At 43.4% G+C, this 26,948-nt stretch overlaps 1 protein-coding gene across 1 annotated transcript in view; it reads left to right on the top strand.

Annotated features, from left to right (window-relative positions):
* Positions 1-26,948, top strand: part of SYNE2 (spectrin repeat containing nuclear envelope protein 2) — a 272,335-nt gene that overhangs the window by 144,554 nt on the left and 100,833 nt on the right. The window contains exons 63-69 of the mRNA XM_084632047.1: positions 6,031-6,156; positions 10,748-10,945; positions 12,261-12,335; positions 15,166-15,285; positions 15,892-16,008; positions 23,308-23,541; positions 26,179-26,361. Coding sequence (XP_084488173.1) covers positions 6,031-6,156; positions 10,748-10,945; positions 12,261-12,335; positions 15,166-15,285; positions 15,892-16,008; positions 23,308-23,541; positions 26,179-26,361 — 1,053 coding nt within the window. The remainder of the gene's footprint in view (positions 1-6,030; positions 6,157-10,747; positions 10,946-12,260; positions 12,336-15,165; positions 15,286-15,891; positions 16,009-23,307; positions 23,542-26,178; positions 26,362-26,948) is intronic.

Genomic DNA, 26,948 nt, shown 5'->3' with positions numbered 1-26,948 from the left:
GACCATCATACACCTACCAGGTCTCCATTTTTGCTGGGTAATTTAATACAAGGACAAAGCATGCTATAACTGTTTCGATGTTTATTTTAACTTTGGAATTCAGCTAAAAGAGAGATAGATGCCAGTTTCTTTTCCCAGATAGCTAATGCCTTATGGCACCTTGTGGTAGTTTTGGGTATTACACAATAGCAGTGACTTAATTGTCATATTACTTAAATACCTGTGCCCCCACAACCCAAGTCAATGCAAGCTGTAGGTGCTCAGCACCTCTGAAATTCAGATCCTACATCTTTATACAGAACATACAAATATTTTTGTTATATATACCTACCATTTAATAGTAATTTAATTACATTCACGTTAATTATTAAAATGTGAATAGTGCAAAGTCTGTTGCTGAAGGAGTTATTTCTCAAGGATGTAATCTTTTCTTATCAGTAAAGCACAATGGGCCAATTTCCTCCATTGTAAATTGTACTGCTTATCATTCTGAAGCTGAACATCTCCTGACCTGACCTCAGATTAGGTACTGCAACTGTACTTGCTATCCTGGGAAGCAGTGACTCTAAAAAAGATTTGGGGCTACTGGTGGATAATCAGTTGAACGTGAGCTTCCAGTGCGATCGATGCTGTGGCCAAAAGGGCTAATGCAGTCCTTGGATGCATAAATGGGAATCTTGAGTAGGAGTAGAGAGGTTATTTTAGCTCTGTATTTGGCACTGGTATGATCACTGCTGGAATAGTCTGTCTAGTTCGGGGGCCCACAATTTAAGAAGGATGTTAAAAAATTGGAGCGAGTTCAGAGAAGAGCCATTAGAATGATTAAAGGATTAGACAATATGTCAAGGAGCTCAATCTATTTAGTTTAACAAAGAGAAGGTTACCAGGTACTTGATTACAGTCTATAAGCACCTACTGGGGGAACAAATATTTTATACTAGTTTAGTCTAGCCAAAGTCTGTATTGCTGATGTAAATTGGGGCAGTCAATGAAGCTATGCCAGTTTACACCAGCTGAGGACTTGGCTCTCATTGTTAGTGCATCATGTTTGGGTCCAAATACTTCCCAATATGTTTTCCTGCCAGCCTTCCCCCACCCACTTTCCTGTCCATAAAAACTGTTCGTTGACATAGTCAAAAAACCTATGCAAGGCCTGGAACTTGTGTAGGGGTTACAGAATAAGACACAAAGCAAAAATCTTCTTTTGTAAGCTCTGGAGGGCAGGGACCATCTTTTTGTTCTGTTTTTGTGTAACGCCTAGCACAGTGGGTTCCTGGTCCATGATTGGGGCTCCTAGGCACTATGTTAATAGATAAATAGTGAGGATAATAATAATAAATAAAACATAAAATAACAACTCAGTGAAAACCTCTGCTTTTTAGTAGGAGATATGTCCACTTAATGATGTCTGCATTGTACTGGACTTCCAGAAGATTTTTGTGACTGGGGATTTGCAAGACTAGGCCCAAAATAATTTTTTTAAAAAATTTTCAGTGTGGGTCTTGCATTCTTTAGAACTGTCTAGTCACAAGCAAGTCTTAATTTGTATTTACCAGAGTCATTTTCAATTGCTTTGCAAGTTACTTTGCTCTTAAAATAAAATCTATTCTGAGTAGCCACTGGGGCTAATACATACTGGATGGGACAAGAATTGATGAGATATACAGTAGTTTCATAGATTTCAAGGCCAGAACGGACCTTTATCATCATCTAGTCTGACCTCCTGTATAGGCCATAGAAGTTCCCCAAAATAATTCCTACAGCACATCTTTTAGAAAAACATCTGTCATAAATATAAAGGGAAGGCTAACCACCTGTAAATCCCTCCTGGCCAGAGGAAAACCCCTTTCACCTGTAAAGGGTTAAGAAACTAAAGATAACCTCGCTGGCATTTGATCAAAATGATCAATGAGGAGACAAGATACTTTCAAAGCTGGGGGGGCGGGGACAAAGGGTTCTTTCTCTCTGTCTGTGTGTTGTTTTTGCTGGGACCAGAGCAGGAATGCAGGTCAGAACTACTGTAAAGGGTTAATAGGCAATCTAGTTAGATATGCATTAGATTCTGTTTTGTTTAAATGGCTGATAATATAAGTTGTGCTGCGTGGAATGTATATTCCTGTTTTTGTGTCTTTTTGTAACTTAAGGTTTTGCCTAGAGGGATTCTCTATGTTTTGAATCTGATTACCCTCTAAGGTATTTACCATCCTGATTTTACAGAGGTGATTCTTTTACTTTTTCTTCAATTAAAATTCATCTTTTAAGAACCTGATTGCTTTTTCATTGTTCTTAAGATCCAAGGGCTTGGGTCTGTGTTCACCTATGCAAATTGGTGAGGATTTTTATCAAGCCTTCCCCAGGAAAGGGGGTGTAGGGCTTGGGGGGATTTTGGGGGGAAAAACGTTTCGAAGTGGGCTCTTTCCTGGTTATATTTGTTAGACGCTTGGTGGTGGCAGCAATAAAGTCCAGGGACAAAAGGTAAAATAGTTTGTACCTTAGGGAAGTTTTAACCTAAGCTGGTAAAAATAAGCTTAGGGGGTTTTTCATGCAGGTCCCCACATCTGTACCCTAGAGTTCAGAGTGGGGAAGGAACCTTGACAACATCCAGTCTTGCTTTCAAAATTGTCAGTGATGGAGAATCTGCCACGACCCTTGGTAAGTTGTTCCTATGGCCAATTACGTTCACTATTAAAAATGTATGCCTTATTTCTAGTCTGAATTTGTCTAGCTTCAACTTCCAGTCATTAGATCATATTATAAATTTGTCTGCTAGACTGAAGAGTTAAATTAAATATTTGTTCCCCAACTAAGTACTTATAGGCTGTAATCAACTCACCTGGTAGCCCTCTCTTTGTTAAGCTAAATAGATTGAACTCCTTGACATGTTTTCTAATCCTTTAATCATTCTCATGGCTCTTCTCTGAACTCTCTCCAATTTTTTAACATCCTTCTTGAATTGTGGGCACCAGAACGAGACACGATATTCCAGCCGTGGTCACACCAGTGCCAAGTACAGAGGTAAAATAACCTCTCTACTCCCATTTGAGATTCTCTTGTTTTTATGCATCCCAGGATTGCATTAGCTCTTTTGGCCACAGCGTTGCACTGAAATCTCATGTTAAACCTATTATCCACTACCACCCCCAAATCTTGTTCAGAGTCACTCCCCCATCCTGTAAGTATGGCCTACATTTTTGGTTCCTAGCTATATGCATTTACATTTAGCCATATTAAAATGCATATAGTTTGCCTGTGCCCAGCTTACCAAGCAGTCCCGATCGCTCTGTATCAGTGACCTGTCCTCTTTGTTATTTACCATTCCTCCAATTTTTGTGTCATCTGCAAACTTTATCAGTGATGATTTTATGTTTTCTTTGAGGCGATTAAAAACATTAAATAGTGCAGGGCCAAGAACAAGTCCCTGAAGGACCCCACTAGAAACCCACCAGTTTGATGATGGTTCCCTGTTTACAGTTACAGTTTGAGACCTATCAGTTAGCCAACTTTTACTCCATTTAATCCATGCTGTGTTCATTTTATATGATTCTAGTATTTTTGTCAAAATGTCATGTCATACCAGGTCAAACACTTTACAGAAGTGGTTTATCAACCAAACTTGTAATCTCATCAAAAATGGATATCAAGTTAGTTTGACAGGATCTATTTTCCATAAACTCATGTTGATTGATACTAATTATATTACCTTCCTTTAATTCTTCATTAATTAAGTCCCATGTCAGCCACTCCATTATCTTGCCTGAGATTGATGTTATACTGACAGGCGTAAAATTACCCAGGTCACCCACTTGTCCTTTTAAAATATTGCCACAACGGCAGCTTTCTTCGAGTCTTCCAGAGCTTCTCCAGTGTTCCAAGACTTCCTGAAAAGCAATAACTGTCCAGCGAGCTCCTCAGCCAGCTCTTTTAAAGTAGGCCCAACCTGTTAGGGAAGAGTGGAGGGTCAGGGAAAGAGAGAGTTTTGGACATCGGTTAGAAGATTAAGAATGGCACAAGGCCTCCACAAAACTGTTGGGGGAGTCAACACAATTCTCTGAGAACTACATAGGCCTGCCAAGCTTGGGACTTGCATAGTGTTTGGGCAAGTGTGGCAGAGAGAGGCTGGACTCAGTATCCAGAGCATTCATGTTCAAATTTTGGTCTAAGAAATCTGAAAAGATGCTTCCCCAGCAGCCATGTTAAGGTGCACCTTATTGTTTTTAAACTGACGTGCTAACAGCCAGTAAATAAGGGCTAGTCTACACTAGAAGCACTACAGCGGCGCAGTTGCACAGATGCAGCTGTGTCGCAGAAGCACATCTGCTGAAGATGCTCTATGCCTATGGGGGAGAGCTGTCCTGTCAGCATAATAAAACCACCTCCGTGAGAGGCGGTAGCTATGTGGGCGGGAGAAGCTCTCCCACTGACATAGCGCTGTCCACTCCGGCACTTAGGTCAGCGTAATGTACGTTGCTTAGGGGGTTGACTTATTCACACCCTTGAGCAGCATAAATTATACCAACATAACATGTTGTGTAGACAAGCCCTAAGTCTTCTAGCGCCTCAGCTTTAAAGCATATTCTAGGTTTCCCCAGTGAAAATGAGCATTTTGGTAGAACTATTATTTTCATTCATTTTTTCCTATACCTTTCTCTTTTCATTTTCTTGTTGTGTCAGACTTAGTCATCAAAGCCACACCCTCCCGTCTTCTATTCTAATTTAAAAACAACCCTTGCCTCCCACCCCCAAAAGCCAAAATTATTTACCCCTTTCCTTTAAAGTCCATACATAAGAGAGAGAAATAGAATAGACCCAAACTAATTTGCAGTAATAAGTGGGTGAACTTTGCAGATGAACAAATGAATGAACGAAGAGAAAACACAAAAAATGAATTAAAACAAATTCATTGATATAAATAAATAAATGTATATTGCAGAATGTATACTCTGTTCTGACAGTTGTGGTCTGTGCAATAGCAAATATTGTTTGTGGTTTCTACTCTAGCGAAATAGTATATTTAGTAAGAGTAATGTTCTGTTAGTAATACTGTATGAGAAATCACTACAGCTCTTTGTTGTCAAATCTTTGCTAAGTACTGAGGTGAGACTGCCATTTGTGTGTAAAAAATGAACTGTGCAGGTTAATGAGATTCTGCTGTCATTATCAACCAGAAAAAATGGTGCATTTTGCCGCGTATTTCTGCTATACTGCAGGTTTTCCTACAAGTCCATGCAAGCTCCTTCTCCCAACATGACTCATAATATTGCTGATTACATCAGTAATATTCAAACTGTCAAATATTGCAGATAGTGTTGTTGTTGTTGTAGCTAAGTTGATCCCAAGATATTAGAGAGACAGGTGGGTGAGTTAATATCTTTTATTGGAACAACTTTTGTTGGTGAGAGAGACAAGCTTTCAAGCTTACGTAGCACTCACCCACCTTGGTTCTCACATATTGTAGATAGAATTTACCCTTTGACCTTCACCTCTGACCTTTGTTGCACAGCATGATTTATTTTTGCTAGTTGCAGGCCTACCCTGCAACAATGAACTAAACTGTGCCAATAAAAAGTAGGAAGGTTTTCTCGTAAGGTATCATGAAACCAACAAAAAGGCAAAATCATCCAGTTTCTCTTCAGATTCTTCTTTTTAAACAACTCTACTGGTGAATATGATTAAATATGTCTGACTTCACGTTTTACAGCCAAAGGGAGCTAAATGCATACATTTATTTTGTAATAAATAGTTATAGCCAAAGCTACTTACTCTGCTCCCAGTCACAGCTATGATGCAGTATTTTTATTTTATTTTATTTTTGTGTATGAGCAAATTAATAAAGAACTTGAAGACAACAGAATTCGGGAACAGTGAATAAAATCAGCTCACAAATTCTTAATTTAAACCCACTAGATATACAGATATAGGAATAAGGTTATTTGACTTTCCAGTGGTTTGAATTCATTGCAATACTGACTAGTTTGTTTCTGTATTCTGCTAATCAATTGAAAATGGCTAATGAAAATTATCCTTTTACAGTCAATCGTAAAAGAGACCGATGAATGTGAACAAGAAATTGAAAAGTTGAAGCAGTTCTTAAAGAACCAGCTGGGTGAACTGTCATATGAAAAACCTTCGTTTCCTCAGACTGCTTCCTGTCCAGAGGTGAGTTTCATTGTTTTCATTTTTTCTCTGACCTGTAGCGTATTCCTCTGTGACCTGGACTCGCGTCTAGTTCTGCTACTGTATGCTAATGTGGGGGTAAACAGCAACACTTATTTCTTTTCCTCCCAATCATTTCCCGATGTGTGAAGGCTAAAATAAGTAGGCAGATAGATTTCAACGCAGTATACATGACTGTTCATGCATAAGATGACATGTACCAACTAGCGTTACACTGTTGTACCTTTAGTTTGTCAGTTAGGTATGTATTTTAAGATATATTTATCAGATCTCATGAGCTAGGCATTATCAAACACAGCCAGTATGTGGATGTCAGACCACCGAAGGACATGCCGAGGGATGGAGGAAGTGGCGTTGGTGAGTCGGTAGGCAGCACTTGTCTTGAGTCCATGGTGCTCCAATACCCCGCCATGGTATTAGGAAGCAGCGTGTGCTGCTGTAGGCAGTTTTGCAGATGAGACATATAAGCAAAGTCCAGATCACTTGTGCATATTGATGATGCAGTGGCACTTTCTGCAAGAATTGGGGTATTAGCCCCAGTGTCATGATATCACAGGATTGGTCTCCCACAGTGCCCCTTTGGGATATGACTGGGCCCTGAACTCACCTAACCTGTGGTCCAGCGTCAGCATGGCACCAGCTGTGGGAGACTCAGCCCTCTAACTCAGTCCTGCGGGAGTCTACTTCTTCCTGGGCTGTCAAAGGTCCAAAGGGAAAAGAAGCACAAATTAACTAACACAAGCCCTGAACTGGCCTCCTTTCCTTCTGGAACCCTCTGGGAGGCTGTAGTCCTGTTCAGCACTGACAGGCAAGTCACTGGTAATAGTCCCAAAGTAACTGTTCTGCGTCAGGCCCACCTTCCCCTGAGGGGGCTCCAATAGGTAGCAGTGATTCAAGCAGTACCTGCTCTCAGCAGAGCTTTCTTCAGGAGCTGAGGACCGAAAATCTGTTCCTTCCAGGTCTTCCACCAGCTGAGCCGGGCTTCTTCCTCTCCTTCAAGCCTGAATCTCCTTGCAATTGTGGCAGGACAGGCCTGATTGGGTGCAAAGCAGTTCAGTAACCAATACCTGGCCTGCGTGGGGTTTGTACACCCCATCACACATGGCTGTATGCCATCTTGGTTAATAATATTTTATTTAAGTAAATTCTCCCTGCTCATGCAGTTAGTTATTAGTTTCCCCTTCCTATCCTAAACTGTTGTTCTGTGGCTTCATTAGCTGTTAAACACCCCAGAGGTGGTGGCTTTTTGTAATGGATCAAGTGATTATATAGTGGGCAAACATTTTTTTTTAAAAAAGGCATAAAGGCAACATTAAGGTGTCAAATACAAACCTGCAAAAGTCAGGAAATGGCCGAGTCATACAAGTATAATAATTATTTATAAAGTGCCTCTGAAGTGCTTGGCCTGCTGCATATAGTCATGATAACATTAAGACGCCTACATTGTACATGTATAGGGCCCTACCAAATTCACGGTCCATTTTGGTCAATTTCACTGTCATAGGATTTTAAAAATCATAAATTTCATGATTTCAGCTATTTAAATCTGAAATTTCACAGTGTTGTAATTGTAGGGATCCTGACCCAAAAAGGAGTTGTGTGTGGGGGGGCGGGGTTGCAAGGTTATTGTAGGGGCTTGTGGTACTGCTACCCTTACTTCTGCCTTCAGAGCTGAGCAGCTGGAGAGCGGTGGCTGCTGGCTGGAAGCCCACCTCTGAAGGGAGCAGCACAAAAGTCAGGGTGGCAATACCATACCTTGCCATACTTACTTCTGCGCTGCTGCTGGCAGGGTGCTGCCTTCAGAGCTGGGCGCCCAACCAACAGCCACTACTCTCCGGCTGCCCAGCTCTGAAGTCATCACAGAAGTAAGGGTGGCAATTCCATGACCCCCCTAAAATAACCTTGCGACCCCCCTGCAACTCCCTTTTGGGTCAGGCCCTCCAATTTGAGAAACACTGGTCTCCACCGTGAAATCGGTGGGAGAACAGATTTCATGGCTGTGAATTTGGTAGGGCCCTATACATGTATAATACATACGATTGCTAGTTAAACTTTTAAATGTATAGCTAGAGTTTTGTTCAATAGATTAATTCACCATACGTTCAGTGTTAATCCTGATTGTGAATCATTTCCTGACTCTTGTGTGGGTTAAATTAGGAACCTAAATGTTGCCTCTTAATATAGATATTTGCATTTAATTTTCTTGTCCTTTTTTAAAAGAAAAAAATCACCTGCTTAGTGATGTTAGTATTTCACTGAGTGAAGTAGCCTTTGACTTTCACACCTCACTGAAGGCTTTGGAGTGGGGAAGTGGTGAGTTTACATCTCACTAGAGTGATTGGAGTAGAGGAGGAGTGAGCACACCACTTTGATGTTACTCTTGCTTGTCTCAAGACTGTTTCCCGGCTATATATATTAGCAGAGCAGTTGCATGCGGGCTTACGCTGCAAAGTCCACCTTCGCAATGGAAAAAGATAGCAAAGTCTTTCTTTTTAACTACAACTTAGTGCAGCACATTGCCAAATACAGGCAGTATTTTGTGCTGATGACTTTCTCCTGTCCCTGATAGGGAGGCAGTTACTGGAGGGGTTTGCTGCATGTGTTTCAATGTGTCAGGAAAGGTGTATTTATCTCAGCAGCACTCTATCCCTCTCAGACAGAGCCAAAGAAAATTCTTCCCACCCCTCATTAATGTCCCCTACGTGAGGGTGGGCTGAAATCATATCAGATGCCTACTGAGGCCTTCTATGCAAAGGCCTTGCCTATGTTCAGAAAATCTGTCAATGTCGTTCAGCATCAATACAGTTCCGCTGGTGCTTTGAACAGCAGAAGCTGTAGTGGAGACAGGGCCTATGTAGTTTTACATGTGTCATCTAACCTGGGTTAGTTATTTGCTTTGCTTTATTGATGCTCTGGGTGAGCAGCCTCTGGAAATGAGGCTGATGCTGTTATTTCAGGCCATCACATCAAGGCCAGCTGTCATGGTTGCACTACTATCTACAGGCACTGAACTGGGTGTGCAGCCGCTTTTCCCCTGCTGAGCTCTGCGAACACGAGCGCCTTGTAGCGTGCAGTGCTGCCGCACACATTGTCAACAGTGAAGAGGAGAGAGCACCAAGGACATCCCTGCTCCTGTCTCTTGCCCTTCGTTGGCTGGCTTAGAGACCCTAGGGATAGGGATGGGGCAGCAGATAGAGACAGTATTGAGTGGAAACTGGAGAATTATGGGAATGTCCAGTGTGAAGCAAGAGTCAGTGGGACACTCAGTCCCACTGTTAACACCACATGTGGGAGACACAGGGCAGCTCTACTAAACAGACAGTTGATGACATGGAAGATAAAAATCTCTTCCTAGGTGTCACACTGTCTGTAGTGACTCATGACCAAGAGCGCCAACCTCAACTCAGGCTGTCAAAAGCAGGACGGACACCCCAAACTGGTGGTACATTTTACAGTTAGATTTTACCAACCCAGTAACAAATGTGAACTCCTAGAGCACTGTAGTCGTCTTACCATGGCCCCGTGAGAGTTCAGACAACAAGGAGATGAACAATTTTCTCGTGAATCTGTTTTATCTTTTACATTTAGCCTTCCAGTCCGTGAGACAAGCTCCCTCGCACGTAGCATTTCTAAGTCTGATAGGGCCATTCTCTAATCCTTTTGTATTGTGATGCTCCTTAATGGCTTGTTGAATCTTGATAGGCCTCCTGAATGGGCACAGGGGACAATTCCCATGTGTGGGTTCACAAGTACAGAGAAAACATTTTCAAAGTTATAAAGCAAAACGTACATATTTCCTTATAACATGGACTACAGACATTACAAGTGAGATTAATGAGTGTAGCAATTTACAAGCACTTCATAGAGTCTAAACATTAATACATTCTTATAAGACTAATACCTATTTTGAACAAAACTAACATACAGATGAGCTGGTTTGGTTTCCAGTTGTGAGTTTGTTGGTGCTCAGCTGATGCCTACAGACGTGGCAAGAGCTGGCACCTAGTCTGCCAGCGTCACACTAGGGTCTGTTTTTCCTTGTTTTTCGGTGTCTTTAATAAAGATGATGCAGTCCTGAGCTACCCACTAGTTGATTTCTCCCTCATAAATTCTTCTGTCTCCCTTTCCTCTCATTTCTGATAGAAAAGCCTCTTTTATAGTTACTTTGCAGAGAAGTTTGTGGGAAGCACCATCAACTGACCTGACTAGCTGAGTAATGCAACCCAGTTTCATTCCCTCTGTCCTGGGGAGGAGTATCTCCAGGATTTCCACTCCCATGGCCCCACTAGTGAGAATCCAGATCAGTGTTAATAACCAAGCCTTCACATTCCCTGTAAGGCCACAGCTGGCTCCGTATGCAGCTTGTAGGCTATGTGCTTTGTTCTGAGCCTGCTGCCTCTGAGTTAGTGCTTACCTAAACATCTCCTGCTGTGACAATGGGGGAATTGCCCCAGTGCAAAAAAGAAGGCCAAAGAGCTGGGATCCCCTCTCACAGTAAGATGCCGTTATTATTTATTATATCATCACTTTTTTAACAACGAAAGTGTAAGTTACAAGCCTTGTTGCTCCTCAGGGGGAAATGGAAGACATAAAAGAACAGATCATAAAACTGTGCCAGAAAAAAGAAGACATCCTTAGGGGTATGAAGAGTTCAATGCTGGAACTTCACCAGCACTTACAGCAAGAACAATCTGAATCAGAGGATGAACTTTCTGTGCCTCTGTCACCCGAGGAAACTGGCTTGGTTGGGAAAGATGCCTCTGAACGGCAGGTAGGTAGAACACCATGCTATCCCTTTAAATGGCCCTAACAAAAAATGGTTAGATGCACAATATGGGGGCCCTTTTGGGTTATTTTTCAGCATGTGGAAAATCAGTGTGAGATTGCTTGAAATTAAAAAATGCAAAATCATAGAATCATAGAATATCAGGGTTGGAAGGGGCCTCAGGATGTCATCTTGTCCAACCCCCTGCTCAAAGCCTGACCATAAAAACCTCAAAGGAAGGAGATTCCACCACCTCTCTAGGTAACGCATTCCAGTGCTTTACCACCCTCCTAGTGAAAAAGTTTTTCCTAATATCCAACCTAAACCTCCCCCACTGCAACTTGAGACCATTACTCCTTGTCCTGTCATCTTCTACCACTGAGAATAGTCTAGAACCATCCTCTTTGGAACCACCTCTCAGGTAGTTGAAAGCAGCTATCAAATCCCCCCTCATTCTTCTCTTCTGCAGACTAAACAATCCCAGTTCCCTCAGCCTCTCCTCATAAGTCATGTGTTCCAGTCCCCTAATCATTTTTGTTGCCCTCTGCTGGACGCTTTCCAATTTTTCCACATCGTTCTTGTAGTGTGGGGCCCAAAACTGGACACAGTACTCCAGATGAGGCCTCACCAATGTCGAATATAGGGAAACAATCATGTCCCTCGATCTGCTGACAATGCCCCTACTTATACATCCCAAAATGCCATTGGCCTTCTTGGCAACAAGGGCACACTGTTGACTCATATCCAGCTTCTCGTCCACTGTAACCCCGAGGTCCTTTTCTGCAGAACTGCTGCCGAGCCATTCGGTCCCTAGTCTGTAGTGGTGCATGGGATTCTTCTGTCCTAAGTGCAGGACTCTGCACTTGTCCTAGTTGAACCTCATCAGATTTCTTTTGGCCCAATCCTCTAATTTGTCTAGGTCCCTCTGTATCCTATCCCTACCCTCCAGCGTATCTACCTCTCCTCCCAGTTGAGTGTCATCTGCAAACTTGCTGAGGGTGCAATCCACGCCAATGCTGGATCTGTAATTTACACTGTAAGGAATTGTTTAAAGATTTTCAGTAAATTGTTTGAATGGAACAGAATGATAGTTACCTCAATTTTAGACATGACTTTAAAAGCTGAAAAATAAGTTAAAGGATCTGATTTTTGAGGTTGCTTAGAACCTGCAGCTTTTGATTACTTTAAATGGAGTTGCAGGTGCTCAGCATTTCTCAAAATTAGGTGCAAAATGATAACTATGTTTAGCAAAAGGGCAGAAAAAAGAGGCAATTTGTGGAGCTAAGAGTAACTGGACTCTATCTCTGTATGTACATTGTAGCTGAAAAAGAAAGGATCAATGTCTCTCCTGCCATCTTTAGTTGAAGAAACAGAAGACAGTTCGTTCCACAGTGAAGTAAGTATAATGGAGACTTTGGTGGAAATAAGATTTATTATAGAATAAATCATGAAAAATGTATGTGTAAATGTAAACATTTGTAGAATAAATTGCAGCATCCCTAGTAGGGGATATTTTAAAATTAATTTAAAATCTGAGAGACAGAAATAAAATATCAGTACATATATTAGAGTCAGATCCTATCATCCTTACTTTGTGTGGTACTTCATTCTGTGAATGTGACATTGATTGGACCACTTACAGAATAAGGCTACTCAGTGGGAGTGCGGGTGGTCCTAAAGTAGCAGCATCAGTGCCTGTGGCCTTTTACAAAACACAGCGTAGGGCATCCCCTTCCCTAAGGAGCTTAGAATCTAAGAGAAATAAAATAAACATAGACAAGATACAAGGCATGGGATTAAATAAAGAAGGGTGTGGCAAGATTATTGGTGGTGAAAATAAAGTGGAAAGGCTTCCTGGGAGAAATGGGCAGTGAGGGGGGATTTTTAGGAGAGAGAGGGCACTTAATGGGCATGAAGTGGGAAACTCTCTTTCAAACATAGAGGGCAACACAAAAGTAGGTGTGGAGGAGAAGGTAGTAAAGAGAGGTTTAAAGCTGTATATTGAATGAGAGGGTGAGTAGGAGGAAATGAGAGCAGAGTTGCAGATAGGGATTGGGTTAGGTAGGGCAATGATACTCATACCTCAGTGGTTTAGGAGCCAAATTAGCGATCAACATTACCCAAAAGAGCCATGGTAGTATGTGAATTCATTGTTTCATTTATTATAGTGCTAAGGACTCAGTCAAACAGTATGACAAGAAATATTTATAAAAATATAAAATATAATTCTCACAGAAAAATGACTGACCAAGTATTATTATTTTATCAGCTACAATTGGTTAATAACATCGTAAAAGCATTCTGATTGGTCAGTGTCTTAGATTGATTAATAATTAAATCAGACCATGTTTTAATATCATGGGCTGCAAAAAGCTGCAGGAGATGCATCAAAGATCCGTTCGCAAGTCTCAGTCTGAGTATCACTAATGTCGGGCCTTGAAAGTGGGGACAAAGAGCCTGGGTTTGATGTTGTAATGTACAGGATAACAATGAAGTGATTCAGGCAGTGGGATACATGGGACAGAAATAATTGGCGTGGCCTGAGAGAAAGATAATGACTTCAGCAATCACATGTGGATAGACTAGTTACTCTAAGTGTCCTTGCTCAAAGGCCATCATAAGTAGTCAAGCAATAAACCCTGTTTAAATGTATGAACAGCACTATCGGTTACCTTTTGACAATCATAGGGTACAATGGGCCCTTTCCTAGAGACACTATGATGCCCCATGCTTCCCTTGGATAGAATGCTCTGGGAAGAGGCAAGAAAGAGTTCATTGCCGTATTATTATTATGCATTCAGTGCAAGAAAATAAACTCCAGGGATTTGCAATAAGCTAAATACAGCCTCTTACCCCGTCGTTGTTTTATTTTTTATTGGCATCATAGACATATGTGACACTTCAGACAAACAGGGAAACATGGCCCCTGTTGGAAGATCTTAAAGCGTAAGGCCTCGCTCCTGCAAACACTTATGCACACGCTCAACTTTGAGCACATGAATATTCCCATTGACTCTAATCATGTGGGTAGTCTCTATGAAGTCAATGGGACTATTCATTGGAGCTGGCCGGAGATTGGAATTCCTGTTCCGTGGGAAATGCCATAATTAAAAAAAAAAATTAATTCTGAAATGGAACAAAAACAACCAAAATCTACCAGAGAATGGCAATTCCAAAATTGCCCTTTGAAAGACTCCCCCAGATGCCCAGGGCTGTGGTAGCATGCCAGGTGGGGAGCTTGGGAACCAAGCAGCTGGGAGAGCTTGGGAGCTAACTTTCCCAGGATTTCTGGTCTGCCAACGAGTTGGGAGCTCTAGCTCCAGGTCGGTTTCTTTGCTGGGCTGCTGAGGAGCAGGGGAGCCATGGAGCTGGGAAAAAATTTCCATGTAAAATTGAAATTTTCCCGCGGAAAACTTGGATTTTGTAGAAAGTGAATTTTCCATCAGAAAATAATTTCAGTGGAAGATTCCCAACCAACTCTGCTATTTATATATAGGTAAAACACATGCAGAAGTGCTTGTGGGATTAGTGCCTAAATACCCTCTAGGACAACAGTTCATATCCTGCCCAGCTCTTAGCAGTGTCAAGGGTTACCACCATCTGATGGTCTTCAGTAGCTAATGGTAAATGAACTGTGATCTCAGTCATTTTTTAGGTGTATCAGCATCTCAAAAATCATACCAGTTTGTACAAAGTGGCATCTTTGTTGGCTGTCACAGCAGAGAGACCAAGAATTGGAAGGACATAAGCTCCGGTAGCCTTTCACATCTGGAGTTGTTCCTTTCAGGTCAACACTAAGGCACGTTGGCATGGCAGAGTGGGGGAAATATGAACTGCTATTGCCTATGCTGTGCACGTTGGTGTGGACAGAGAATTTCTGTTTCCAGGACTGCCGATCGAGCGCCTTTGCTGATCAATTTCATTCGTATCAAAGTAAAAAAGACAAAGAAATATTACTTCATTGAGATAGAAAAAGTATTTAAACAACACAAGCAATTTAGAATGTTTGAGATTGGTAGAAAGGGCTGTTGGCATCTATCACCGGGAGACAGGGGAGTGGAAGTGGTATAGAAGGGCGGCTGTTGAGTTAGGATTACTGAGTAAAGAAAGAGAACGTGCATGGCAGAAATGTAGGGTGGCTAATGGTTTTAGTGAATAACATTTTCTGAAGAAGCCTTTGAACTGCATGTCCTCAAGCTAATGGTGGGCTGTTGCTGTTTTCAAAGGAAAATGCAATAGCACCGACAGCTGAAAGTTTTTCACGTCCAGGGAAGGGAAATGAGAAAGACAAAGAAGACAGCAGAGCTTCCTGGTCCTCAGGCACCCTATCAGGTGGCATTGCCCTGGTAACATTCTTCATGTTTATCTCTGCATGGGGGAATTCTTCCCTGTGTAGAGAGCCTGTACAAGGCCTATGCATTGCTTTAGTCCTCAAATCAGCACTTGAGTGGGATTTAAGGGTGCATAGGTCTTGCATGGCTCCTCCCACAGGGTTGAATTTCATATAGTCTGTGAGCATCCTTTAACAGTTGCCCGCTCAGCAGGAAAACAGTTTTTGTAGGTGATGCTATCTGCCGAAAACACAAGAATGTAAATGCAAACTCAGGTTAACAGAGAGTTCATGCCTCTCCCCCCACTCCCTTGGTAAGAGATAAAACGAGACTTTTAATGGGTGTTTCCTCTACCCTCTGTGTGGAGTAACTTGTGGAGGATGTGTAGTTTCTGATGGAAAAGTGGGCAGTACCTAAGCAATCTGATCAACTAGCATCTGTTATGAGAGCTGTAGCTATTTGTCTTTCTGTATCTTTATGTCAGATGTGAGGGAACTTTCCTGCAGTGGTTATTGGCGCAGAATGATGTATGGGTTGAGTGACTGCTGCCTTTTGAGGCTTCTAAAGCACAACAAGGCAATGACAATAGAAATATTTCCACAGCTGCCTTTCTTTTTACAGGATGCTGATGTGTTAATAGAATCATGTGATAAACACGACAAGGAAACATCTTTTCAAGTTCCGCAGAAAGCTGGAAGTGACGAAGACTCTGCTACAGGCCTTAGTAATTGGGCAGTGGTAAGTATGTTGGTCTGAAATTTGGTGACCTTTGGGCATGCTGCAAAAAGACATCTGTTTGATGGGGTTTTGGAGCAGGCTGAGGGTGTTCTTCCCCCAACTATGAAACGATAAAAAGGAGCTCTTGGGGGGCGTGTTTGGTTTGCTGAGTTCCTGGTTTAATGATTATTTTAATTCTGTTGGTGTTTTGTTGTAGTGAGGGCATCTAGATCCTTGCGTAGGCATCTTTCATGTTATCATTAACGATCGGTATTGTTGTTTATTATTTAAATCAGAGCAAATACATATACTGACTCCTAGAAAATACAATTTACCAGGAAGCCAAAGTGCGTAGTTTCAGGAAGCCCATGTGCTGTCAAATATGTATGTTTCTCCTAGGGGAATTTTGCACCAAAAATTAAAAATTCTGCACACAATATTTTAAAATTCTGCAAAATTGTACATATTTTATTTGTCAAAATAACACAATATAATTATGCCAGTTTCAATTATTTTGGTAATTTATTTCAAAATACCAGGCAGCAAGTATGTCTGTAATAATATAGACAACAAAAAAGATTCAGGAAATGTTTTTTGACAAATAGATTCCTTTCTAAGTATATTAATAGAGAACTTTGAGTGATAATTCATTTAAACTAAAATACATAAATGTATTTCCTGCACCCCTCAGAAGCAGTGCAAAGGATTGGGGGAATCAGGGTAATGGAGGAGCTGAGGGAGAGGGAAGTAACTGCTGAGCAGGAGCCTGGGCGTGAACCTGGAAGATTGTTGGGTGTGGGAAATATGGAACCGTTTTTTTGGGGGGCAGGTGGGGAAGAGATTGTTAGAGAGTTGGGGAGCCTCCCCCATGCAGACCCTGGCTCTCCCATTCAGTCAGGCACATTTACCGCTCTCCCCATGTGTACCTGCAGCCCCACTCAGCCATTCCCCCAATCCCATGTGTCCCTGAACCCTCGGCCACCCCCACTCTCCATCCCCATGTGGCCTTGCACCCACACTCCCATTCAACCCCCACTCCAGTCTGTCCACTCACTGGCCCTTCTGAATCCCAGTCTGTGACCCCCCCCCAGCAACCCTGTGTGCTGCACTCTGTTTGTCTCCCCCCCACCTCCGTTCCCGTGCCTCCTTTCCTGGCCCCTTGGGCAGGGCACTGTTAGGAACGCAGCCTCTCCCCATCCTTCTCCGGGCTGGCTGGCTGCCCTCTGTTTGGGCACCACAGCAGCCCCTGGTGAGTGAAGGTGTAATTGCAGCACCTCTCCGGCAGAATGTATTTTCTGTGGAGGAAAAAAAATTTTTGCAGGGGATGTGAATTCTGTAGGCGTGCAGTATTCTCCCAGAAGTAGTAGGTCTGGAGAAAAGATTAGTAATCCAGGAGCCTGAGTCACTGTAGGTTGAAGGGGAGATGGATTAGATTGAGTTTCCCGCATGTCACCACTTGTTCTGTACTGGCTAGAAAGCATCAGCTAATGAACATTTACAATGTTAAAAATGAAAAACCAATTGCACAATACTTTTCATGACTGGTTTTTTATTGATACTATGGGAAATGGGATTCGATGGTGATATATTTATGACCATTCCATGTGACACGACCTAGGTGTCCATTTTCTCTGTTTTCTTATTATCTGGAAGAATTTTCTATTTCTGATTTTATGTCTTTTTTGAACATAAAAAGAGTTCCTCTTTGTATAGGAAACCCCCAAGTATTGTAGGAAGAGAGATGCAGCCTCAGATTTAGTGTAAAGTCAGTCCTAGAAAGGAAACCATACATACTATTTCCAGGATGATTATTGAGATCTTATGTGCCCATATGTTGTACTGGCATCTCTATGAGCTTTCACCATTTTCCCCTGCCCCTTTCTTCCCCATATCAAAGCCAGTGGAACAAAAACTCAGAAGAACCGTTGCCTGTGACAGCCAGGCAGTTGCTTCCCCTCTAGCTATCAGTAGAGGAAAGCACTATGGGATCTAGAGCCACCACTGCTGCCAAAGTCCCTTACTGCTCCTGTAAATTTTCCATTGGAGAGGTCTTCCTTCCTTGAATTGTCCTGAATAGTTATTTTGCCAACTTTGTGATTCGATCCCAGTCCCCGCCTCCCCACACACATTATGTTATACATAGTGATTTAAACTAATTTCTTTCTAAGATCATAAATTTACTGGATGGAGACAGAAGGAAATGTATTTCTGTAAACACTAAATCAGTTTGCTTTCTCTTGAGGAATACTTTTAGTCAGATAGACCAGGATTTTGATAATTGAAATACTGTATGTGTTCTGACAGGTGGCTAATCGAGTTCAGTGTGCAGTTGACCAATGTGCATTTATTTTGGTGCTGCGACAAGCCCACCAGGGAAGACATTTGGAGCTACTGTAGAAAAATATTAAATACCTTGGAATTCAGTCTAAGTTAAAGGAAGTGAAACTGTTCTAATGCATGCTGCTGGCTGGGTCTCTTGGTAACATACAAATACACTACTGCTTAACCCATCTCGAACAATATATTTGCTTTTAAGGAAGACCAGTAGAGCATAATGATTGACAGCAGAGCTTAACATGTATATAGAGATTTAGGAAGTGGGTTTATTTGTGTTCTGTACTTAGGGATTGTCTATACACAACAATTAAGCCACTTTAGCTATACTGGTATAATTCAAGTGTTATATCACCACCACCACTCCACCTTTTAGCTGGAAAGTTTCAGCTAAATTGAAAGGTTTGTGGGAATGTGTTGATTTCAACACCATTTTGATAGGAGAAAATCAGTGCAACTAATTTTGACATTCTCATTTTGTTTAGAATTTATTGTTTCAATTTTGTTTTGACTTTTATATTTAATTTTACTATGATATTTATGTATTATTTTATGTAACCCTTCTGCCCGTCAGAGTTGGCAGCAACAAGGGCTGGGTTCAATATCTAGGGCTTCCATTCCAATAACACAATGCAAACCGGCTCGAGCCCCCACCCAGTGACCTGGGACCAATATATACCACCCCTGCTGGGCGCCTCCAAGAGGCAATACTTCCCCTCTCGCAAGCACATAGTCTGAGTGTAGCAAAAGTCTTTTAATAACAGAGAGAAACAATGTGGCATTATGTTGGGGAAACACCACCAACAGGATTCATAACACAACCCATGAGCAAAAAACCCACCCCAGGCAAATTGGGGGCATGCCCTTTTCCCTTTGGTTCTTGAGTCCAGCAACCCCAAATCACCCAAAGTCCCAAAAGTCCAATGCCCCAAAAGTCTCTGTCCCTGGTCAGGGCAGCCCCAGAGTTCGAAAGTTTATCTGCGGAGCTTTACCTCCCAACCTGGGTGGAAATGGGACAGGGGTAAGAGGCACCTTACGTGATCTGAAGCTGACCGCCCCATAGCGGTGCTCCACTCCGCCAGCCGCCCCACAAACTCCTTCGCTCAGCTGCGCTCCGCTCCGCCAGCCGCCCCACGAACTCCTTCGCTTAGCTGCGCTCCGCTCCGCCAGCTGCCACACGAACTCCTTCACTCAGCTGCGCCCCGCTCCGTCAGCCGCCCCACGAACTCCTTCACTCAGCTCCACGGCCCACAAGCAGCTCCTGCCATCCACACACTGCGCCGCATCGAACTGCTTCACCAGCCGTCCCGCAAACTGCTCCACAATATATCTTCAGGCTCCCCCACTACTTAACACAACACTCAGTGATTTCAGCTCTTAGGTGAATTCAGCTTATAATAGGGGAGCCCCAGTGCTGGTGCACTGTCAGCCCAAAGTGAGCTCAGCAGCCTATAACTAGACTTCTAATGAAATCAAAATTAGCTCTGATATTCCACAGTGGAGAGAGGAGGAAGTGCAATTAGCATGTAAGGCCCTCACCAGGGGGCCCATGCCACCAAGTATTAATACTTGTCCCCAGCCTCTCTCCATTCACACAGTTTTGGAACCCATGACCCTTGCCTAGCGAGTGCTACTTAGTTGATGGTGAATCCCTCCATCATAACAAAAGGCCACGTACAGTTCCAAGCACAGTTCCCATAATCAGGGTAATAACAATTTATTCTTCCTGCCCCAATAACAGAGACACTGGGGATCCCACAGCAGCCAAAGTGACCATTTGGGCAGCTATGGTCTCATTCTAGGCGTGGTGGGTGTGCCTATGCAAATGAGATCAGCCCCTGAAGTTCTTTTCCACAACTTGCCACACCTCACCACCAGATGTCAGGGTGGAGCTCATCCTGACACTGCTTACATCTATATATTTCATATTATTGTTTTGACACTATCAAAATGAAACATTTCACTGTCTGAATTGAAATGTTTTTGGAATTTCTATTCCATGGTAAATTTTTAAATTTTGTTCTGATTCAGAGTGTAAACAAATTTGAAAATGTCAATGTTTCCCACTGGATAGAAATCCCATTTTCCAACAAGTACAGTTTTAAGACCTGTATTAAAAGATACATTAAAAAAAATCCTAGTCTAAAAACCAAAAAGAAATGAATCTGCTTTCACCCCTCCATGTGTATTTGAGTGAGTGAACTCATAACAACAAATATATCTAGACCGAAAGCTGAAAATCCCAGCTGACACTTCCTAATACCACTCCCACACGTGTGTAGGCACGTGCACACACGCAAGCACACTTGCACACGTATATATTTAATCAGTTCCTGGATGTGTAGTGTTAAATTAGGATTTCTTTGCTTTTATGTGTTTAATTCATAATGGCCATGTTCCAGACCACTTAAGAGACAAGCAACAAAAGTGATGTTTACTTATTTAATAAAGTAACACAGTGTAATATTTAAAACAATGTACTTTTCCTGTCTTGTCATCCACCAACTCACATCTCAAAAGCCAGTGAATACCATACTATTGCTGTTGGTGTGTCTGACCAAACAGTTATCGTTCCACTACCACAGGGGCTGGCAACCTTTCAGAAGGGGTGTGCCGAGTCTTCATTTATTCACTTTAATTTAAGGTTTTGTGTGCCAGTAATACATTTTAACGTTTTTTAGAAGGTCTCTCTCTATACGTTTATATATTATATAACTAAACTATTGTCGTAGGCAAAGTAAACAACGTTTTCAAAATGTTTAAGAAGCTTCATTTAAAATTAAATTAAAATGCTGATCTTACACCGCCAGCCCGCTCAGCCCGTTGCCAGCCTGGGGTTCCATTCACCTAGGCCAGCAGCAGGCTGAGCGGGGCCTGCGGCCAGGACCCCGGCTGGCAAGGGGCCTGCAGCCAGAACCCCGGACCGGCAGTGGGCTGACTGGGGTCAGTGGCCGGGACCCCAAACTGGCAGTGGACTGAGCGGCTCAGCCCGCTGGTCTGGGGTTCCATCTGCTGGCTCCTGCCAGCCAGGGTCCCGGCTGCTGGCCCCGCTCAGCCCGCTGCCGGTTTGGAGTCCCGGCCCTGTCCACATAGAGTGGGTACCTACCTTCTCCCTGGTTCTAGCCGATTCTCTTCTTCTTTCTCTGCACTGAGCTGAGGGTAGGGGTGCACTGAGCACAGGTCTGGGGGTGAAGGAGCAGGCTGGGGGTTGGGGTGCAGGGTCTGGCCAGGAGCTAGAATGAGGGAGGGGACTCAGGGTTGGGGCAGGAGGTTTGGGTGTGGAGTGCTTACATGGGCAGCTCCCGTTCGGTGCGAGGGGTGGGGGTGGGAATGTGGGGGGTGCAAGAGTCAGGGAATGGGGTGTGGGGGTGTCTGGGTATGTGTGGGGGGTGCAGGAGTCAGGGCAGGGAGCTGGGAGTGTGGGGGGGTGCAGGGGTCAGGGCAGAGGGCTGGGGTGTGTGGCGAGGTGTACGGGTCAGGGCAGAGGGCTGGGTGTGTGTGGGGGTGCAGGGGTCAGGGCAGAGGCTGGGTAGGTGCGGGGGGTGCAGAAGTCAGGGCAGGGGGCTGGGAATATGTGAGGAGGGTGCAGGACTCAGGGCATGGGGTGTAGGGGGCTGGGTATGTGGGGGGTGCTGGAGTCAGGGCTGGGGTTGTGGGGGGGCTGGGTGTGAGGGGGGTGCTGGAGTCAGGACAGAAGGCGGGGGGGTGCAGGGGTCAGGGCAGAGGGCTGGGAGTGTGTGGGGGGGGCAGGGGGCTGGGGATGTGGGCTAGGCTCATGGGGGTGCTCCCAGCCACCTGCCTAGAGCAGCTCACGGCAGGGGGCTGGAGGAGATAAGCCCTGATTCCAACTCCCTTCCCCAACGCGGTGTCCCCACCTCGTCTCCGCCTCCTCCCCGAGCAGGGAGCATGCTGCAGCTCCGCTTCTCCCGCTCCCTGTCAAGGGCCATCAGCTGATCGGTGGCAGGGAGGGAGAGGAGGAGGGGCAGGAACCCAGGGCTGGGGGAAGAGGCGGGGGAGGGGGAACTTGCCTGCCCTGCAGCAGCAGCCGACAGGACCAAGCTTCTTCACCCTGCCACCGCAGGGGGTGCGGAGAAGAGCGGGCCGGGGCGGGTAGGATTTTTAATGGTACGCTGCTGCCCGCCAGGGTCCCAGTCCAGCTCAGCCCGCTGCCAGCCTGGGTTCAGCAGCGGGCTGAGCGGGGCCGGCGGCTGGGACCTGGCAGGCAGCAGCATGCCATTAAAAATCGGCTTGCGTGCTGTCTTTGGCACACGTGCCATAGGTTGCCGACCCCTGCACTACCATATTAGGGACCTAATTGTCAGATGTATGTATGTATTTTTGCACACACTTGCCTTACGCACTCGATTCGCAAATGAAAATTAGAGATTTGCACATGCATGTCTATGCCTGTGTGTGCACAACCCCGACCTGCATATGCATTTTTGAAAATTTGCCTGCTTGTCCAAAACTTAAGAAAATTGTGTTTATCACGGAATGTTAAAGGCTGCTCCTAGGGTGAAGATAAATAAAAGAGAAATGTTATTCAAGGGTGGGTTTGAGTTAAGACTCTACAATGTTTTCTGTATAGCCTACATCCTAAATAAAGAATGCTTTTAAAGTTTATTTGGAACTGAACTCCTAAAAGTAGCACATAAGTATTTCCCAGCTGCATGCTCTGTGTGCTTTAGAATACAACACTTTGCATTGAACTCACAGAAAAATACCTATCCTCTGGGATAGCTAGCTAATGAACCATGAGTCATTGTTCTTCCTGTGTGCTCAGATATACCTGTGTAAATGCAAATTGGCTGCTTGGAAACCTTTTGCACCAGATCATATGATCATTCAGCGTAGTTGTTGGGGTTTTTCTTTCTGTTTTAACCTGGGAATAAGGTGACTGCCAGTGCAGGTTCATAGCTCTTGGTATACCAAAGTTAAACATTTTCCGCTGATAGATTTTCTGTGTTTGAATGTCCTTTGCTTCAGGGTGACACGCCTTCTTCTGACACAAACACTTGCCAGTGCTTTCAGAACAAACCAGGAGAATCAAAGGAAACAGTGGATAGCAATAGGCCTGAGCCTGAAAAGATCCTCCATGTCTGCCAGATACAGGTTGCTGAGCTGGAGCTGTGGCTAGACAAAACTAAAGTGTCCCTGGAGTCAGAAACTCAGAGCCCTGAAATGCAGCAGATCGTGGAACAGCAGCTTGCTGATTGCCAGGTAAGATCAAGTGGTCAAAGTTCACTGCTGCCAGCTAAACCAATCACCCTTCCCCCAATAGGTGTGTTTGCATAAAAGCTACAATTACTGCTTAGGCTCCTGTTCCTGCGTGCTCTGCCGTACACTGTAGTGAAGAGGAACCACTTGGTTTTGATTTTAGCTGCTTTTTTCCAATTACCTTTTTTTAAACCATATTGTACACATTCGGTTTCCTTGTCTGTATATTTTAGTATCTGAGATCTTAGATAGGATTTACAGCATAACAAATTTGTGTTTTGTAAAGAAAGATTTACTGTAACTTACACAGATCATTTTGGTTTGCATAGTTTTATTAATTAGTATGGAGATATGCCTATCTCATAGAGCTGGAAGGGACCTTGAAAGGTCATCGAGTCCAGTCCCCTGACTTCACAGCAGGACCAAGTACCGTCCCTTATTTTTGCCCCAGATCCCTAAATGATCCCCTCAAGGATTGAGCTCACAACCCTGGGTTTAGGAGGCCAATGTTCAAACCACTGAGCTATCTCCACCCCAATGTGTATAATGTGTATAAAAAGTTCACCGGTTTAAATTCATTAAAAAAAGGCAGGTTGTTGTTTTTTTTTTAATGAGACAGTGACCTCAGTCACGATAAAAGCTTGTTTACTGAACAGGGAATTTGCTAACCATTTGACATTTCCATTTTATTCTAGTGTAGGCTTTTCAGGTAAAAGTGCTCTAAAATTTCTTCCTAAAATGTAAATTTTTGTTTTGCTCCCTGGGGCCCAATCCTGCAGACTTAAGTGTGAGCTTTACTCTTGCAGTAAGAATAGTCCAATTGAAGTCAATGTGAAGACAGTGTACATAAAATTATTCCCTTGCATAAGTCTTTGCAGGATTAGATGGAGCTAGAGTGACCAGATGTTCCGATTTATAAGATCAGTCCCGGTATTTGGGGCTTTGTGTTATATAGGTGCCTATTACCCCCTGCCTCCTGTCCCGTTTTTTCACGATTGCTATCTGGTCTTCCTAGATGGAACCTAGATGTTCAACCCTGCAACTGGACAGGTTTATATTTGTGCGTGCTACCGTAGCTACAGCTCATTCCTTTTCACAGAGATAGTGTGGATCTTTTCACTCTGTCACTATCTGCAGCAATGACAAGCTTTGGGGAACACAATGGCCTAATACAAAGATGCCCATTTTAAATCAATGAGAATGTTCTCAGCTAATTTATGTACTGGGCCTGATTCCACTACTACAAATGACTACTGGCCTATTCACTCAGGGTTCATACCAGGGCCTTATATAAACTAGGAAAACTAGTTTGACTCCACTATAAACCCTATTTAATACCAATATAGTCAGAGTTTAATATTTAGCTCAAATTTGACAGTTGGAACTCAAAAAGCAACATTTTTCCTGGTCTCAGCAAGGCCTCGTAGCACAAGGGGGAGTAGCACATAGCAGCTGCAAGCTCAGATATGCAGTCAAAGCAAATCAATCTTGATGACTGTGTCATTGTAACTATGCTCTTACTATCACTGTTGGAATGGAGAGCCTGCACCTATAGGTCAAAGGGTAAGAGGATTTGTGGACCATGATCTCCACAAGTATGGTTCTTTACCTAGCCATGACATTTTGGACTTCTTCCGTATAAACCCTGAAGTCAAAATTTGGCCCTAACGGTATCCTGTTCTGCTTCTGTAGATGGTTAAAAACGGCTTCCTTTTTAAAACATGCCTCTTTATATATTAGTTAATAAACAGATTTTGTATTTTTCTAAGTATTAGTCTCATAACATGAATTGAACTCCTGGAATATCTCTGGCTTTGCAAATGGATATAATTAAAAGTTTAAAAAAGAAAAGAAAAAAATGCTGTACTGTATTAATATAGCCAGAACATTTTCCTTTCCTCACTCACTGACTGCCAAGTCACTTACAAGACTTATGGATCATGGTGGATAATCAGCTGAACACGAACTTCCACTGAGATGCTGTGGCCAGAAAGGCTAGTGGCAGTCCTTGGATGCATAAATGGGAATTTCGCATAGGAATAGGGAGGTTATATTACCTCTATTTTTACACTGGTATGGCTGCTATTGGAATACTGTGTCCAGTTCTGATGTCTACAATTAAAAAAGGAGGATGGAAAAATTAGAGAAGGTTTAGGGAAGAGCCACAAAATGATTAAAGGATTAAAAAACATGCCTGATAGAGAAGGACTCAAGGAGCTCAATCTATTTAGTTTGCCAAAGAGACGGTTAAGGGGTGACCTGATTACAGTCTGTCAGTACCTTTGTGGCAAACAAATATTTCATGATGGGCTGGGACCGAAGGGTTCAGAGGGTGGGAGGGGATAAGGGCTGGGGTAGGGGATTGGGGCGTGGGGGTGGGGGGTGAGGTCTCTGGCTGGGAGGGCGGGCTCTGGTGTGGGGCTGGGGATGAGGGGTTTGGAGTGCAGGAGGGTGCTTCGGGCTGGGACCGAGGGGTTCAGAGAGCAGGAGCAGGGCTGGAGCAGGGGGTTGAGGCATGGAAGGGGGTCAGGGGTGCAGCATTTACCTCAAGCAGCTCCTGGAAGCAAACAGCTGAAGTGTGAACAGAGTATTAGGCAGTTGTGCTGGTAAAGATGAATAATTAACTGCTCTATTTCCTAGGTTATGTTATCAGAGATTGAACAAAAGGTTGCTTCTTTATTGGAAGATTGCAGAGATAGGCAGCAAGGAGATAGTGCAGGCCCTCAGAAAGAAGCAGAGGCCCTTTCCTTGAAGCTCAAGGATGTGAAGTGCAATTTGGAAAAAGTCCAGGTGATGCTTCAGGACAAATACAGTGAAGAACAGGTAAAAAGCCTGAATACTAGTTGAAGTCCTGTGAGTGAGACATTGTGCTGTAATAGGTGAGGGCTTCAGAGGACTAGTTATAAGAGACATTGTGAAATTAAGGGATGGATGCAAATGAATGTGCATGTCTGTCACTGTCATTTTAGTTCACAGTGCTGTATAATTATGCGCAGCTTGCTGCTTGTAATGGTTTTAGTGGTTCTCTGAATGATTTCGTTTTGCTTAAAGAGCACAGTGTCTGAGGTCAAGGTTTTATGAGCCAAAATGAGAGAGAATGAAAAAAATATTTTAAGATTTTTAAAAAAATGTTATGTATAATAGAGATCCTGGTGGTGAAAGGTTCCAAGAGGACAATTCCAAGACTGTAGCCCTCTCTTCAGAGAACAGGAATAGCAAGGGCAGTGACAATGCAAGCTTTCCCACACTGCCCCACCTGTGTCTTCCACTAGAGGATCTCCAACATCGATGAAGGAATAGGTTGTTCTCTGTGCCTATTCAGTACTCATCTGAGTATCTCTCTGAATATCTCTGCTTAGATTGACTCATTTATTGGCAGTCAGTTACAGCTGTGGGGCTAGTTCCCCACC

Source organism: Lepidochelys olivacea (genome assembly GCF_965140295.1).
Source record: "Lepidochelys olivacea isolate rLepOli2 genome assembly, chromosome: 6".
In the NCBI taxonomy this organism is placed as follows: Eukaryota; Metazoa; Chordata; order Testudines; family Cheloniidae; genus Lepidochelys; species Lepidochelys olivacea.
This window is presented reverse-complemented; position numbering and strand designations above follow the sequence as displayed.